General features: G+C 35.7%; 1 protein-coding gene across 5 annotated transcripts in view; it reads right to left on the bottom strand.

Annotated features, from left to right (window-relative positions):
- The window catches only part of WDSUB1 (WD repeat, sterile alpha motif and U-box domain containing 1), a 54470-nt gene that overhangs the window by 25511 nt on the left and 9483 nt on the right, over positions 1-19476 (bottom strand). For 3 of the 5 annotated variants that reach the window (XM_035007962.1, XM_035007965.1, XM_035007964.1), the window contains 4 exons: positions 7786-7819; positions 6386-6426; positions 6199-6305; positions 5154-5333 (listed from right to left, as the gene is read on the bottom strand). In XM_035007962.1, coding sequence (XP_034863853.1) covers positions 5154-5333; positions 6199-6305; positions 6386-6426; positions 7786-7819 — 362 coding nt within the window. Of the gene's footprint in view, positions 1-5153; positions 5334-6198; positions 6306-6385; positions 6427-7785; positions 7820-17694; positions 17789-19476 lie in introns of all 5 variants that reach the window. The other 2 variants (XM_035007961.1, XM_035007963.1) reach the window with 1 other exon arrangement.

Below are 19476 nucleotides of genomic sequence, written 5' to 3'. Positions count from 1 at the left end.
ACTATATGCCAGCAAATTAGACAATCTGGAAGAAATGGATGCATTCCTAGAGATGTATCAACTACCAAAACTGAATCAGGAAGAGATAGAAAACCTGAACAGACCCATAACCAGTAAAGAAGTTGAAGCAATAAGCAAAAATCTCCCAACAAAGAGCCCAGGGCCAGATGGCTTCCCAGGGGAATTCTACCAAACATTTAAAGAAGAATTAATACCTATTTTCCTGAAACTATTCCAAAAAACAGAAATGGAAGGAAAACTTCCAAACTCGTTTTATAAGGCCACCATTACCTTGATCCCCAAACCAGACAAAGACCCCATCAAAAAGGAGACTTACAGACCAATATCCTTGATGAACATGGGTGCAAAAATTCTCACCAAAATACTAGCCAATAGGATCCAATAGTACATTAAAAGGATTATTCACCACGACCAAGTGGGATTTATTCCTGGGCTGTAAGGGTGGTTCAACATCCACAAATCAATGTGATACAATACATTAATAAAAGAAAGAACAAGAACCATATGATCCTCTCAATAGATGCAGAAAAAACATTTGACAAAGTACAGCATCCTTTCTTGATGAAAACTCTTCAGAGTATAGGGATAGGGGGTACATACCTCAATATCATAAAAGCCATCTATGAAAAACCCATAGCGAATATCATTCTCAATGGGGAAAAACTGAGAGCTTTCCCCCTAAGGTCAGGAACAAGGCAGGGATGTCCACTATCACCACTGTTGTTCAACATAGTACTAGAAGTCCTAGCCTCAGCAATCAGACAACAAAAAGAAATAAAAGGCATCCGAATCAGCAAAGAAGAAGTCAAACTCTCACTCTTTGCAGATATGATACTTTATGTGGAAAACCCAAAAGACTCCACTCCAAAACTGCTAGAACTCACAGGAATTCAGTAAAGTGGCAGGATGTAAAACCAATGCACAGAAATCAGTGGCATTCCTATACACCAACAACAAGACAGAAGAAAGAGAAATTAAGGAGTTGATCCCATTTACAACTGCACCCAAAACCATAAGATACCTAGGAATAAATCTAACCAAAGAGGCAAAGAATCTGTACTCAGAAAACTATAAAATACTCATGAAAGAAATTGAGGAAGACACAAAGAAATGGAAAAATGTTCCATGCTCATGGATTGGAAGAACAAATCTTGTGAAGATGTCAATGCTACCTAGAGCAATCTACACATTCAATGCAATCCCCATCAAAATACCATCCACTTTTTTCAAAGGAATGGAACAAATAATCCTAAAATTCGTATGGGACCAGAAAAGACCCCAAACAGCCAGAGGAATGTTGAAAAAGAAAAGCAAAGCTGGTGGCGTCACAATTCCGGACTTCAAGCTCTATTACAAAGCTGTCATCAAGACAGTACGGTACTGGCACAAAAACAGACACATAGATCAATGGAACACAATAGAGAGCCCAGAAATGGACCCTCAACTCTATGGTCAACTAATCTTCGACAAAGCAGGAAAGAATGTCCAATGGAAAAAAGACAGTCTCTTGAACAAATGGTGTTGGGTAAATTGGACAGCCACATGCAGAAGAATGAAACTGGACCATTTCCTTACACCACAGACAAAAACAGACTCAAAATGGATGAAAGACCTAAATGTGACAGGAGTCCATCAAAATCCTAAAGGAGAACACAGGCAGCAACCTCTTCGACCTCAGCCGCAGCCACTTCTTTCTAGATACATCGCCAAAGGCAAGGGAAGCAAGGGCAAAATGAACTATTGGGACTTCATCAAGATAAAAAGCTTTTGCACAGCAAAAGAAACAGTCAACAAAACCAAGAGACAACTGACAGAATGGGAGAAGATATTTGCAAATGACATATCAGATAAAGGGCTAGTATCCAAAATCTATAAAGAACTCATCAAACTCAACACCCAAAGAACAAAGAATCCAATCAAGAAATGGGCAGAAGACATGAACAGACATTTCTCCAAAGAAGATATCCAAATGGTTGACAGACACATGAAAAAGTGCTCAACATTGCTTGGCATCAGGGAAATCCAAATCAAAACCTCAATGAGATTCCACCTCATACCAGTCAGAATGGCTAAAATTAACAAGTCAGGAAACGACAGATGTTGGTGGGGATACGGAGAAAGGGAAACCCTCCTACACTGTTGGTGGGAATGCAAGCTGGTGCAGCCACTCTGGAAAACAGTTTGGAGATTCCTCAAAAAGTTGAAAATAGAGCTACCATACGACCCAGCAATTGCACTACTGGGTATTTACCCCAAAGATACAAAGGTAGGGTTCCGAAGGGGTATGTGCACCCCAATGTTTATAGCAGCAATGTCCACAATAGCCAAACTATGGAAAGAGCCAAGATGTCCATCAACAGATGAATGGATAAAGAAGTTGTGGTGTATATATACAATGGAATATTATGCAGCCATCAAAAGGAATGAGATCTTGCCATTTGCAATGACGTGGATGGAACTGGAGGGTATTATGCTGAGCGAAATAAGTCAATCAGAGAAAGACATGTATCATATGATCTCACTGATAGGAGTAATTCTGAATCTCAGGAAACAAACTGAGGGTTGCTGGAGTGGTGGGGGGAGGGAGGGGTGGGGTGGCTGGGTGATAGACATTGGGGAGGGTATGTGCTATGGTGAGCGCTGTGAATTGTGTAAGACTGTTGAATCACAGACCTGTACCTCTGAAGCAAAGAATACATTGTATGTTAAATAAAAGAAGAAGGTAGTAGGAAGGGAAAAATGAAGGGGGGGAATTCGGAGGGCGAGACGAACCATGAGACTATGGACTCTGAGAAATAAACTGAGGGTTCTAGAGGGGAGGGGAGTGGGGGGATGGGTTAGCCTGGTGATGGGTATTAAAGAGGGCACATATTGAATGGAGCACTGGGTGTTATACACAAACAATGAATCATGGAACACTACATCAAAAACTAATGATATAATGTATGGTGATTAACGTAACATAATAAAATTAAAAATTTTAAAAATCAGGTGGCTTTTTTTTTTTTTTTCTGAAAGAGAAACTGACAAGTTGATTCTAAAATTCATATGGAAATGCAAGGCACCCAGAGTAGCAAAACCAATCTTGGAAAGAAAAAGAAAAAAAGGACACATATTTTTTTATTTAAAACCTACTACAGGGCGCCTGGCTGGCTCAGTCGGTTAAGCGACTGCCTTTGGCTCAGGTCATGATCCTGGAGTCCCGGGATTGAGTCCCGCATCGGGCTCCCTGCTCAGCTGGGGGTCTGCTTCTTCCTCTGACCCGCTTCCCTCTCGTGCTCTCTGTCTCTCATTCTCTCTCTCAAATAAAGAAAATCTTTAAAAAAATAAAATAAAATAATAAAAAATAAAACCTACTACAAAGCTATAGTAATTAAGACAGTGTGGGGGTACGTAGGTGGCTCAGTCAGTTAAGTGTCCAACACTTGGTTTCAGCTCAGGTCATGATCTCAGAGTCATGAGACTGAGCCCCGTGTCAGGCACTGCGCTCAGCACAGAGTCAGCTTGAGATTCTTTCCCTCTCTCTCTGCTCCTCCCATCAGTCTCTCTCTCTAATAAATAAAACCTTAAAAAAAAAAAAGTGTGGAACCAGCATAAGAACAGACAAATAGATCAATGAAATAGAATTGAGAGTGCAGAAATAAATCCTCACATTTGTAGTCAGTTGATTTTCAACAAGGGTGCCAAGACAATTGCAAAGGACAAGAATAGTCTTTTCAACAAATAGTGCCGGAGCAGCACCTGGATATCTACATCTGAAAGAATGAAGTTGGACGCTTACCCTCACACCATATACAAAAATTAAGTCAAACTTGATCAGACACCTAAATGTAAGAACTAGACATATAAAGTTCATAGAAGAGAAACAGGTGTAAATCTTCAAGACTTGGAATTAGGCAATAGTTTCTTAGATATGACACCTATAGCACAAAGCAACAGGAAAAAAAAACATATTGGACTTAATAAAAATTTAAAAATTTTTGTGTTTCAAAGGATACTATCAAGAAAGTGTAAGGCTAACCCAGAGGAAGGGAGGAAATATTTATAAATCATATATCTGATAAGTCTTATATCTAAATTTATATAAACAATAAAAAGACAACCTAAGTTTTTAAAATGGCCAAAGGATCTTAATAGACATTTCTACAAAGAAGATCTACAAATGGCTAACAAGCACATGGAAAGATGTTCAACATCACCAGTGACCAGGATATGTATGTTGAAACCATAATGAGAAACCACTAGGATGTCTATAATTTAAAAAACAAGTGTTGATGGGGATGTAGAGAAACTGATATCTTCATATATATGGCTGATGAGAACATAAAAATAGCACAGCTGCTTTGGAAATAGTCCAGCAGTTCCTCAAATGTCAGCACAGAGTTACTATATGACCCACCAATTCCATTCCTGATGATACATCCAAGAAAACTGGAAACAGTATCACACAAAAACTTGTACACAAATGTTCAGAGAAACATTATTCATAATAGCTAAAATGGAAACAGTCTCAATTCAATCAACTGATAGATGGAGAAGCAAAAAGTGATAAATTCATACAGTGAAAAAAATACTCAGTCATAAAAAGAAATGAAGTACTACTATATGCTATAGCATGGATGAACCTTGAAAACATTTAAGCAAGAGGCCAGACAAGGCCACACATTATAGGACTCCACTTGTATGAAATGTCAAGAAGAGGCAAATCCTTAGAGACAGAACACAGATTCGTGGTTGCCAGGAGCTACAGAGAAAGAGAAAGAGGAGTGACTGCTCATGGGCATGGGCTTTCTTTCTGAATGTATTAAAATGTTGTGGAATCAGGCAGTGGTGAGGGCTGTACAACTGTGGATATACTAAAAGTCACTACGTTGTACACTCATAAAAGGGGGTGTTTTATCATGTGAATTAGATCTCAATTTTTAAAATATATACATTTTTAAAATTAGCTACATGGTGACTTTAAAGAAATACTACATAATATTTCTTTTCCATAATCTAATAAAAATATATACACCAGAGTAATTACTTTGCCAGAATATTAAGAGGAAACTATTAATACAACGAAAACCAATCTCAGAGTAAATTATTAAAAGTCACTTTTAAGACCGCCTATCTTCCACTAATCTTACCAATTTTCAAATCATCAGCCAGACTTTCTTTGGTGAGATTCAACAGTTCTCTTCCATCAATGTTATTCATTTTGAAAACACCAACAAGGTCACTTAAACCTTGTGCACAAAGCCACATTGAGACATCATCCTCTGACCAGTCTTCAGTAAACTGCTTCGCTTGATCTTCTGTGCTCCTTGCTTTTAAAAACAAACCGACAAACAAAAAGGCAGGTAAAATAACAATGAAGAAAAGTACTTCCTTTATAAATATTCTCACTGAGAATTAAAAAGTAAATGAAATTTCCTTAAATCTGTGTTTTGCTCTTTAACATTCTTCTAAGAAATTTCAAAAAATCAAATAATACTATGCATAATTACAGTATTACTTAATACTATATTAAATACTACTCTTTTGGAACTTTTTCTTTTCACTCTAGAAAAACAATTTTTTTTTTATTATATAAAACTCATAATCTGGGTGCCTGGATGGCTCAGTCAATTAAGCATCAGCTCAGGTCTTGACCTCAGGGTCATGAGTTCAAGCCCTGTATCAGGTTCCACGCTGGATGTGGAGCCTACTTTAAACAAAACAAAACAAAACCCAAAAACCTCATATCAGCAAAAGTATTCTATGTGCTCTATCATCTGCATATCAGCACCACTATTTCGTTAATTCTGACAGTGATAAAAATAAAACTCCTAAATTATGTGTCAACATTGTTTGATGAGGCCAAAAATAAAATGAACAAATAAAACTGTGATTTCTATTTTGTTCCCAGGCTGTATTTATCTGAAAAAAATAGTGTGCAGTACAAATAAATAGCTTACAAAACTATGGGAGGTATAATATCCATGAAAGTGCACCGAAAAGCATTTACCAACAGTTTTAACATAGACCAACTACTTTAAAACACTGGCTTCTCTAAAATTACTTTTAAATTATATTAAATTTAGATGTATACTTTATACTGAGAAAAAGCAAGGTGAATAATTTGCCAAAAAATTATGGAATTTAAAATTTTAATGGTGAATGGGTTGAACTGGGTTAGATGCCCTTACTAACCTTGGCAAGGTGTTTCCAGATCAAATTGCCAGATGTTCACTGTTTTGTCCATTGAACCAGTAGCAAATAAAAGGGTATTGGGTGCAAAGGCACAACTTGTGACATACCTAGTTAACAAAAACAACTATTATGTATCCTCAGACTAATTTTTTAATTATATTAATATAAAATGAGGTTAAGTTCAGACCTGGTGTGCTGAGTCAACGTGTGAAGTATATTCTCAGTATTCTGAAAAACAATAAAAACAGCTTTATATTTACACAGGCAGGAGTAAAGTTACTGATAAGGGATTATCTGACATAAATGTTTCTATGCTGTGTTTTAATATTATTAGTCACGAATGTAAGTTGACACTTCACCCAATAAAAAGAGAAGAGCATCTATAACTAATAATATTATCAAGTACTTATTTCACTCTTTCTCAATAATTAGCACTGTTGTCTGCTGACCATCTTCCTAGAAGTTTTTAGTATAAAACACTCTTGGCTTTTGCTGACTTATTTGCATTTACTCATGGTAACCTAAACATCTGTTACATGAAATCTGTAATTTTGCTATGACATCTGACTTGTATCCATTGCAGGACCAGTGAGTAGAAATTAGTCACTTAGATTCTGAATACACCTAGCCGGCCATCTAGCATCTAGACATATTTATTTTATTAATTTTTAAAAATGAAGTATAATTAACATACAGTATTATATTAGTTCCAGGTTATATTTAACTGAGACTCATAATTATTTAATGGAGAAAATTTAATGTTATAGCTATTCTTGTAAATGTAAAATCTCATGAAAATTTCTTGAGAAACATTTAGGATCTACTTCACCCAGTGAGTATTTTTGCCCATCTCCTGCCAGAGTGCTCAGTGATTTGAACTTTCACGTGGAGGACTACCTTAGATTCCTTGCTTGACCCACTACCTTTTGATGATTTACATCTCTGTCTCATTTGCTGGCAAAGCTGCAGCCTGAACTCATCATTATGAGGCTCCATTCAACATTCTCCATTCTCTCTTAAAGAATATTTTCATCAACCACATCTTTATTATATGTAAAACATTCATTTTTCTTCGTACTTGTGCAACCCTGGTCTTTATTCATATGGGCCTATCAAAAACTTGCATTTTCCCAAGTTCATTAAATCCTACTCTTCCTTATACTCTAAACCTAGCCAGAACTCCACCGGTAGTAGGCCACTTTCAGCTACACTCTTCCAAAACCCTGGGGTAAACATTCATCCCTTGCTGTTACGGAAACCTGGTATAAAAATCTAAGAATAATCAATTTGAAGTGATTTTTTTTTTTTTTTGGATCTAGGTGCTCCTTAAATCTGTATTTTCTTTGATCAGATTCTATTCATCTTAAACATCTGTCCCTCTTAAAATCATTATTGAAATATTTAAGAACTTGTCCCAGAACCTGTACCTTAATCTGCACAACTATCTTAGCATTTCTGAAAATGTATATTCTTAGGCACTTGAAAAAAGTATACATTTTGTTCATCTTGCCTAACAAAATTTTTAGTTCAGTAGCCTAATAAACATAATTTACACAGATCCCACACAAAAGATTTTGAAATACTTACAGTATCATATACTATGACAGACTTATCCACTGATCTTTAAAAGAAAAAGGAAATTATGGGTAAGAAGTTCTATAAAAACAAAGTACAGCATTTATTAATTAGGATTTTTAAATAATTTAAATTTTTTTAAAAAGGCTGAGATATTGATATGCAAACATTTATTTTTAAGAGATTTTATTTGAGAAAGAGAGAGTGCACGTGCACAAGCAGGGGGAGGGTCAGAGGCTGAAGCAGACTCCCCACTGAGTAGGGAGCCTGATGCGATGAGGGGCTGGATCCCAGGGCCCTGAGATCATGACCTGAGCTGAAGGCCGATGCTTAACCTACTGAACCACCCAGGCACCCGTGATATGCAAACATTTAGAATGCAGTCTCTTTTTGTTTCTGGGTATGAACTTTTATTCAAAAAACTACATGCTGTATATGAAATTTATCAGAAAATTATAAACTTTAGTAAACAATGGCATATGCTATTTATACCAACTAGCCATACAGAAAATAAGCATTTCTGATGTATAAATAAGACACAATCCCGTATCGAGTTAATAACTCAAAGGGAAAAGCCACTAAAAGGGAAAACTATTAACAGTTGACCCTTGAACAACGCACGGATTAGGGGCATTGATCCCCTTCCCCATGCTGTTGAAAATTCATGTATAACTTTTGACTCCCCAAAAACTTGACTACTACTAAGCCTCCTGTTGACTGGAAGCCTTACCAATAACAACTGGTTGATTAACACATGTTTTATATGTTACATGTATTCTATACTGCCTACTTACTTAAAGTTCAAGAAAATCTTCAAATCTTAAGAGAAAATACTGTACTATATAAAAAAAAAATCCCTGCATATAAGAAAGCCTATGCAGTTCAAACCTATGTTGTTCAGGGGTCAACAGTACTTGTTCCTTGGTTTTTGTTTCGGACAGCATTGTTCTTTATCAGTGATATGGCCATGCCTTAATTACTAATCTCTCTCTCTCTACATACACACAAACACGCACACACATGCGCACACCTTGTGACTCATTTTTGAAAATTATAATTCTAAACTTGATATGAACTCTACACAGTTTCTTTTAATGGTATAAAAATTTAAAAAAAAAGCCATCTGGGAGTATTCTAGTGGTGAAAAAGATCATCAAACAAAGAAAAATGCAATCCTATAATAAAATACATAATTAACAAGAACAGATAAATGTTTCTCCATAATATTTTTCCTCTTTAAAAATAGTCTTTATGCCACCATGATATATGTTGCAAGGTGAGAAAACACAATACAAGTGTTACTACTGTCTGTACAACTTTAATAATATTTGTATTTATTAAAAGGTGGCTAATAAGAGTCCAACCATAGGAGTCCTAGCTCCTGGAGGGCTTAAAATTCCTTGTTTAGTAGGTTATCCAGTGTAGGTGATGGATTTTTTACTGTAGAATCTTTGTTATAAGTAGAAAAAAGGAATTACACTTTAAATGTTCAAATGTAAAATAAAATACAAGAAAATGGGAAGCATATGAATGCATTCTGGATGTCAAACAGTTATAGCATTAAATGTTAAAATTCCAGCCAAAAAAAACTGAGAAATAATATTAGCAGCTAACATTATTTGATTATGTATATATATGCTAAATATAATTTGTGGATACTCTAATTTAGTCCTAAATTCCTCAAGGTACAAGGTATGATTACTAAAATATATAAAATTCTTAGGGAAAACTACTACTGCTGAGCATCCTAAAAAAGAAAAAAGCAAATTCCATCTTCTGAGATCACAACTGGTGCAATTAAAACTAACTGGGGTGCCTGGGTGTCTCAGTCAGTTGAGCATCTGACTCTTGGTTTTGGCTCAGGTCATAATCTCATGGGTAGTGGGATAGAGGCCCACATTGGACTCTGTGCTCAGGGTGGAGTCTACTTGAAAGACTCTCTCCCTCTGCCCCTCTCCCTGCTCTCTCTCACTCTCTAATAAATAAATAAATCTTAAAAAAAAAACCAAACCCTAACTCATCCTAATAATATATCACTTGAAGAGCTGGATCATCATTAGTAATCTTTATGAGCATTGTATACTGAGAAGACAGAAATTAGGGCAACAAGCAACAGTCCACTATGGGAATAGGAAGCAATAAGGCCCAAAACAGACTAGAACAAAAAAACAAAGCACCCAAGAAATTTAGACAATCTTGTAGGCAACAGATAGCCAGCCACGATGGCAATGGAATAGGTTCACTTGTTATTGAGGTATGAAAATGAATCTGAGAAACAAAAGGCCAAACATGACGAACTCTTAAGAGTCTAACGAATCCAAGCAAGAAGAATGGAAATTATAAAGAGACCTGCAAACTTTGAGAGATAAAAAAGATTGTCAACTCACCTCCTGTAGTCTCTAATTTGGTCATGGGATTCAAAGAAAGATACTATAGGATTTGATAACTGATTAGATTTGGGGGAAGGAAATTAGGATTAGGGAAAAATAATAGTTTTTAATATTTGAGATTTGAGTTTCAAAGACTAGAAGAATAATAGAGCCATTGTACACAGACACAAAATAAAATACTTTGAAACCACTCAAACAATATAACACTTCAAAATAGTCCCTAAATTGAACCTGAACCAACACCACACAAGAAGTCCCACTGTTTAGTGCTCCTGGTTATACATTTCCTGCCTGCTTTATGTAAATCTTACCCCAACTTTTCAGTATGAACATTCCACCACAATCTGCCCTGTCACTGTATAAAGGAGGCATTAGTATTCAAGCCTTTTGATACTCCATTTCTTCAGTTTTGTGGCACTCTAAAACCTCAACTCTGCTCATTCAAGACTACAAGACAAATATGTCAATTGTATCCAGATGGACACTGGGTGAGAGCAACAACACATACAGTTATGTGGTTGATATGGAGGAGCACAGACTCATGGGGGATCCGTGACATTACAGTGACACTGTACAGCCACCCCAATATCAGAAATACCTAAAGCATTTTAATCTAAACTAGCTTTATACAATGGCCAAAAAGCTAACCAAATGAAATTACCAACATTTCTTTAGGGCAAGTGTGTTCCTAAGGTTTAAAGATTTATTTTGCACTCAAGGGTTTTTATTTTAAAAGTATTGATCTACGTTTCTTCTCATTCAGAAAGTATTTGCAGTCTCTTACAAAGATGTAGCAAAAACAAGGTAAAAATTATGTGAGGAGACCAGAGAGGAAGAGAATACAAAGATGAAGTGGGCAAGAGAAATGAAGGTTAAGATTTAGTGTCCAAGGGGCTCCTGGGTGGCTCAGTCGGTTGCATGTCAGACTCTTGATGTTGGCTCAGGTTACGGACCGTGGGATTGAGCCCCATGTTGGGCTCGAGCCCCATGTTGGGCTCTGCACTCAGTGCAGAGTCTGCTTGTACCTTTCCCTCTCTTCCTCCCCCCCTCCCCCTGCTCGCACTCACTCACTCTCTCAAATAAAATCTTTAAAAAAAATTTAGTGTCCAAAATATACAACATAAAATCCAGTCCACCCTGCTACAGGAGGGCTGCAACTTTGGTTCTGAGCTTCTTCAACAGCAATTCAAGAAAGAAAACATGATATGTTAACACAATTTAAGATAGAAATACAAACCCAAAGTTTGGAAAAGAGACATCAATTCCTCAGACTGAGACGTGAAAGAACTATTTCCCCCAAAGACTTTATAGAGAGGATTCTATGACACAAAGTCCTCAACAACTCTTTCTGAATGAACATGGTAAATTTCAAACAGCTGTTTTATAATGCCCCCTTAGGATAGGTCAATGGCCGAAACCCAGAGAAAGCAGAAATCAGAAAATGTCCAATGTTCTGGATTACATAAAAAAAATAATATATATATTTTATAATCATGTACTGAACAATTATTATGCCCCCAAAATAAGTAATAAATGCTTTGCCTGCATTTTCTTATTTAAGCTTTTAACAATCTTATGAAGAACATGTTATTATTTTCCCCATTCTATAATTCAGAGAAGTGAAGCTGAGATAAGATCTGGAATTAGTGAACTTGCTGAAAGTCACACAGCTAGGAAGTGGCAGGGCTGGGACGAAAACTCAGTTCTATGTGATCCTAAAACCCAACTTTTTGGATTTTACACTTCCTAGAACATCATCCCCCATGAAAGTATTAAAATGGATTCATAATGGGGACATAGCCTGACAATTTTAGCCTAAAAACGTATAAAGCAGATGGCACAGCTATTCAAATTTCACTAAAGCTTTCACAAGACATCTAATTTCAAGCAATGCAATATCTAATAACCCTCTGTAATAAACAGCATCACGTACTTTTAGGCTACTAAATGAACTGACCTGTTCTATAGGATTATGAACAATGTTGTAAAGGGGGGGGGGATGATTTGAGTTTTGGAAAAGTGATCTTAAGCCTTCTGCTGCTAGTCATTACTGAGCAAGAGAAGGTTGTTTGTAAAGCCACTCCAAATTCAAGACAATAAAACTCTATCCTTCACATTTATAAAATAGATAAAATATAAACAAACTTCTTATTGGGATGAGAGAGGACACTTCCCGTCCTTTCTGGAATAAGGCTCCTGGCCTCTTCTCCCTCTCCTGCTTAGCAGAAAAAGAATGACAAATGACTAGAGAGTTTGGGGAAAGACGTTAGGTCATGTGGCCCAGCCCCTTCTGGATTTTCTTGTATCTGATCTACCCCTGCAGGGGAAGTCTGCAGTGGTCCATGCTGCCCAAGAACAGGTGAGCAAGTCAGCTGCAGATCTACCGTCATGTTACCCAGTCTGTCTTACATTTCTCTCTCATTGGTTTTTGACTCAAGAAGAGGAAAAGAAGATGCTATTTATTGAACTCTTAAAAATGAGGAATTCTGAATCTCAGGAAACAAACTGAGGGTTGCTGGAGTGGTGGGGGGTGGGAGGGATGGGGTGGCTGGGTGATAGGACATTGGGGAGGGTATGTGCTATGGTGAGTGCTGTGAATTCTGTAAGACTGATGAATCACAGACCTGTACCTCTGAAACAAATAATACATTATATGTTAAAAAAAAAAAAAAGAAAAAAAAAGAAGAGGATAGCAGGAAGGGAAAAATGAAGGGGGGAAATCGGAGGGGGAGACGAACCATGAGAGACTATGGACTCTGAGAAACAAACTGAGGGTTCTAGAGGGGAGGGGGGTGGCGGGATGGGTTAGCTTGGTGATGGGTATTAAAGAGGGCATGTATTGAATGGAGCACTGGGTATTATACGCAAACAATGAATCATGGGACACTACATCAAAAACTAATGATGTAATGTATGGTGATTAACATAAAAAAAAAACCTCTAACAAGGATGGGCATTTTAAAACTGATTTCCAAGGAATCCTAACTACTAGAACTGAGAATAGAAAGAGGCAGTCCTATTTGAATTATGAAGACTGATCTTGCCTGCCTGAATAGAAGCTAATATACATATATAATGTTCATTTTATCTGGTTGATCAAGATTAGTAGGGTGGTACAAAAGACAAATTCTGCCAAGGGGCTAGAGGAAAATTAGAGGAAAGATGCAGAGAAAGATGGAGGGAAGAAGTTCCTACACGTTTTGCTCCATCATGTGTGATGCCATCATAGCTCTGAGAGCTAATAGAATGTGTGAAGCAGATATGAGAACCCACGTATTTTTTGCTAGCCCAGATATTGAAGAAATTAAAAAAAAATAAAACAATCCACTCTTCTACTTTTTTACTTTCCCTAAGAAAAAAATGTTATGTTAACATGCATTGAGTTTTTTTAATGAATTAAAAATATTTTAGAATTTTCTCAGTTTTATTTTCAGTAAATAGAGATATATATATAACTCATATAAGCCAAAGCTCCTTGAGGTCCTCAATAACTTTTAAGAAAGTCAAAGAATCCTAAGACCAAAACATATGAGAACCATTACCTAAATCATGGTTCAATTTCTGTACTTCACCTTTAGCACTCATCTCCTATAGCTAGGCAATGCATATTAGAATTGCTTTAAAAGTTTCAATCATTTTCCTAAATCTATACAAAGTTATAACAACATCCCAGGTCTCTATCATCTCTACAATCTATTTTTCCAGCCTCAATTCCCCTTATTTCTCCTTATAGTTATCATACATTTTAATCCACTCAAGAATTTCCTGCCTCTTGGAATCCCCTTTCTGTTTCCCAATCCTCCCATATCTGCATAAATTCCATGATGCCATTTACATGGTCACCCCATATCTATGCCTTATACAACTTCCTTAGCACACCTGACCTATAATCCCATTCCGCTGTCAATTCATTTTTCCTATGTAGCCATTTGTATTCAAATATCTTCTATCCTACTCACTTTTTCCCATTGTCTCCCTCTTTAGCATATGTATTAATTCCATCTTACCACTTTCAGTCCCAAATGGAATCTATCATTGACCAATTAACTTGTTCTTTATCTACTCATGAAGTAGGGTTTAAACATATCTCCCAATTTCCCTAAAAAGCTAAATGTTTATGTTTCACCATCTTACATTTCCAACCCATTCACTTGCCTATTTACCCAAATGAATTAAGAATATTCAGAAAAAATATATGAATGGGACCTAGAGCAACACCATATACCAAACAGTATGTAATAATGTAAAATTCCACTTATCCACAATGACTGAAAAGGTACACTTTAGTTAACATAAAATATTAAGATTGACATACATACAAGCTAATAAGGAATTATAATGCTATGAAATAGCATTTTTTAATAACAGGTTTTATAACACAAAAACCATACTGAGTTTCACTTAACACTTCTTTCATGATTCAGAAGGCAAAGGTATGTCAGATCTTGCAGTAACATCAGGATAGAGAATTAAAACATCTTCAAGGGCACACTGTCTTATACTTCTTTTTATATGCCATAATGCAACTGGCAGAGACTTGGGCCCATAAGAGAGTCATAAATACTTGCTGAATTTCATATCATCATTTTGTCAAGTAACCTCTTAAGAGTGAAATGCACAATATATCCCCCAAAACAACAGAAGGAAATCCAGTTTTGTTTAAACTTTCACTGACTTCAATTCTAGGTGAAAAGAGAATTACTATATATGCTTTTTGATGATGAACCATGAAGAGCCATGATCGTGGATTTCAATGCTATGGCCTGTGATATCAGATAGGCAAGGGTGAGAAAATCCAATGGCAGCAAGGAGAAAATATATCAAAGTATACAAATAGAATATAAAGTAACTGAATCATGCTGCTGTGTACCAAACCAATTGCTTTACAGAACAAAGTTTTGAAAATAAAAGCCAACGTTAAAATTTTCAACAGAGAACTAGCAATCATAAAAAGTGACACAGTGGACCTGAAAAAATAGCCAAATACAAATTACAGGACCAAAAAATAAAATAACACAAATTAAGGATTCACCAATGGACCAGTTTAATATAACATATCAGATAAAGCTAAGGAGAGCATCAGCAAAGGGGAAACTACTCAGAATAAAACACAAGAAACAGGAGAATGAAAAATACAGAAGAGAAGAGAAAAGATATAAAGTTTATAGTAAGAAAGTATATTTTGCATTTAATTGGAGTCCCAGATTTAGAGGTGAGAAAGGATAAAGGCCATATTTGAAGAGATAAGATTTTCCCCTTAACTGATGAATTATCATTTTATGTATTTAACAAACTCAGTGAATTCCAAAGCAAACTAAGTAAAAAGAAATCCAAATCTCGATACAAAGTAGGTATAAAAATAAACCACAAACAGAAAGTTCTGTGAGTACCCAGTGAAAAAAATACAAGTTACATCCAAAGAAGCAACAGTTAGAAACAGGTTTCTCTATAGCAATGCACAAAAATAGTAAGTCCTGACTAAACTGTGTTTATTACAACAAAGCAAGGTTGGTTTAACATTTGAGAAATCAATATAATTTACCACCCTAACAGAATAAAAGAGAAAAATCATATGATTATTTCAAGAGAATCATAACACTTTTTCATGATAAAAACAAAATAAAACCTCTTACAAACTAGAAGGAACAGAAGAGCTAATGAAGTTTATCTCCCAAAACCTACAGTAATCACCTTAATAATGAAAGGTCTCCTTTACAAAGAGGAATCAGAGGTTGGCTATTACATTATTTCCATTATCCTGGTACTGTTAGCTAGTTCAATAAGGCATAGATGATGTCAAAGGTATACTGATTAGAATGGAAGAAACAAAAACCATCAACATGTGATATGATTTTGTACATAAAAAATGCAAAAATTAAGATCCTTACAAGATCTTAATTCTGTCTTTCCATATATACATCCCTATATTAGCCATGTCTTTTATAATAGCAACAAAAAAATTAAGTGCCTAGAAATAAATCTAGAAATTTCTAAGTGCTCAGAAATAAAAGATAAGGAGAACTTCTAAATAGAAGACAATTATTGAGAGAAGTCAAAACAAAAATAAATGGAGAAATATGCCACATTCATGGATTAAAAGACTCAATATCATAAAGATGTCAATTATCCCCAAATTTATCAGACTCAATATAAGCCCAATCAAAATCCAACAGGTCTGTGTGTGTACAAGGGATAGCTGGAGGCAATCTCACAAGCTAACTCCAAAATTTATATGGAATGCCAAAATCCAGGAATAGCTAAAATATAAAGCCTTGGAAAGACAGAATGGTTTTAGAGCAAGGATAAATAGAACAACAGAATGAAATAGCAGGCTAAGAAATAGATCCACACATATATGGTCAGTGATTTCTGAAAAGGTAGCAGAACAACATGAGAAAAGATGATCTTTTCAGTGGATATTACTGGGACAACTGCATATCCACATGGAAAGAAAGAAAACTGAACTCCTACTATACTGTACATGATATGCACAAATCAAATCTGATAGGGGAAAAACAATGAAGGTTTTAGAAGATAATATGGGAAAATATCCTAACTCAGAACATAAACTGACTACACTAAAATTTAAGCTGTGAAAAGAAAAATCCACAGAAGGGAAAAGATATTTGCAACACATTTAACAAATAAGTGGCTCATATATGGAAATAGACAATATATGTAATTTCAACAACAGATCAAAGAAAAAGATAATGCAGAACAAAAATGAGCAAGAGACATGAACAGGCACTTTATAAAAGAGGAAACACATGTGACCAATAAACTTCTGAAAAGATTCTAACCTCACTGTTTTAGGGAAACACAAATTAAAAACGCAGTAAGATTAACACTTCACATCTGTAAGAATGGCTAAAATTAAAAAGACTGAAAATACCAAGTATCAAGGAAAGGCTAGGATGTGAAACAATATAGCTATAGAGGAGTTCGGCTACTTGGAAAACAATTTGATGTTACCTGCCAAAGTTGAAAATACAATTATTCTATGGCTCATAAATTCTATTCCTGTGTATTTTTCCTACAAAAATGCATGAACATATACACTAGAAGACACAGATAGATTCAATTATTATTATAATGCTCCCAAACTGAAAATAATCCACATATTCGACATTAAAATGGGTAAGTTATAGTATACACATTCAATGGAATATTACATAGCAATGAAAACCCACAAGTCACAGTTGTATGCATTAATATGAATGGATGTCCCAAACATAATGTTGACTAAGGGAAGCCAGACACAAAATAATACACATTATAAGATTTGTTTTAAGTCAGTTTAAAAGAAAAAAGTGATATTGTAGATGACCTGAGGTGCTGTCACACTAACGGGGCACCTGGAAAGGGAGGACTTTGGAGCAGAACCAGTGATGTTCCATTTCTTGGCCTGAGTAGTGCTTACACAGGTTTATATCCATTTATCAAGCTGTTCTCTTATGTTTTATGTACTTTTCTGTATATCTGTTCTATTTCATATCAAAATGGTTTAAGGAAATTAAACTAAATAGCTTACCCCGAGACTAGCATCTGCCCATTATGAGAAAAAGCACAAGCCAGAACAGGAGCACAGTGCCCATTCAGTGTACTTTTATATTTTAATTCAAAACCTGCAAATAACAAGGCAAGAAAAATTAGCAAGCTGACTGTACGTAGAATTTATATTTTTAAGTCAAAACTATTTCACTCATTTATTTTAATAAATTATCTTTAAGTGCCTAAAGAATACAAAAATGAGAAAAATCTTCATGCAACTCAGGTATCAGAATGCAGTGTGATTAAGTGGTTTCAAATGTTCAGTAATGGGTAAAGAAAATGGTGCACTCAGCAAAGGCGGGGAGATTGTAAGGATCAAGTACTTTTAAAATTTAAAATTTTAAACTCTATAAAAGACTTAAAAATATAACATTTTAAACTAATCTAAAATTTTAAACCATTAAGACAATCTTGGCATCTAATTTTTAAAAATACAGAATACATACTAGGTGCCTTGCTGGCTCCGTCAGTGGAGCATGTGACTCTTTATGTCAGGGGCAAAGTTTGAGCCCCACTCTGGGTGTGGAGCCCACTTATAAATAAAATTAAATATCTAGGGCGCCTGGGTGGCTCAGTCGGTTAAGCGACTGCCTTCGGCTCAGGTCATGATCCTGGAGTCCCTGGATGGAGTCCCGCATCGGGCTCCCTGCTCGGCAGGGAGTCTGCTTCTCCCTCTGACCCTCCCCCCTCTCATGTGCTCTCTCTAATAAATAAATAAAATCTTTAAAAAATAAATAAATAAATAAATATGTAATGTGTGTATATACACATTGGTGCCCCAAAAAGATCACTTTTTAAAATCTGATATCAAGAAAATATTTTCTCAGGGGTGTCTGGGTGGCTCAGTCATTAAGCATTTGCCTTTGGCTCAGGTCATGATCCCCAGGTCCTGGGATCAAGCCCTGCATCGGGCTCCTGCTCGGCGGGAAGACTGCTTCCCCCTCTCCTGCTCCCCCTGCTTGTGTTCCCTCTCTTGCTGTGTCTCTCTCTGTCAAATAAATAAATAAAATCTTAAAAAAAAAAAAAAGAAAATATTTTCTCATTCTGTAAATTAAAAATAGTAATTTATACACCTTAGAATTCCAATTATATCTTCTAATACTCCTACAAAGTATAACACTAATATCCGTTTTATACTTTCTGTAATTACTGAAAAGAAGTATCACAGCTATCTTAAAGCTAAATCGATGGAATTCAATATATTTTAGTGACAACCTATAAAAATGACTATTAAGAAATTGACCTGAGGAGATAAGGAAGTGAAATCTATTAATTTTCTCAGAATAAAAACTTTTTTGAAGCATTAATGGCTCTTAAGACAACAGCATTTAATTAAACAAAAAGGTCATTAGAGCAGGTAAAAGTTTTAACAAATAGAAAAGAACATATTATTATTACTAAATATACATTTTATTTCTATTCAAAAAAGAAAAAAAAAAACATGTATTTTTTATCTGGGAGAGGAGATGTGGTCACTGAATGCACCATGGAACATACAGATCAGGAACTGGCACAATCAATCAAACATAGCAAAAATGTTAACAAGTTGTAAACCACATGAAGCCCAGTAAGACTTGCAGTATCACCATAGGCTATATTCTCAAGTATAAGATCCGTAAGTCTACTAACAAACAATTAAAAAAATTAGGTGCAAATGTTGATAAACACTTTATAAAAAGGCTTTGATGGTGCAGGTTTATAAACTGTTATGTTTTTCAAAAGAGTCACTGTAAAAACACATTTTCCAGGCAATGCATGACAC

This window comes from Mirounga leonina, unplaced genomic scaffold (genome assembly GCF_011800145.1).
Source record: "Mirounga leonina isolate KUSES-001 unplaced genomic scaffold, KU_Mleo_1.0 Mir_151, whole genome shotgun sequence".
NCBI classification, from domain to species: domain Eukaryota; kingdom Metazoa; phylum Chordata; class Mammalia; order Carnivora; family Phocidae; genus Mirounga; species Mirounga leonina.
This window is presented reverse-complemented; position numbering and strand designations above follow the sequence as displayed.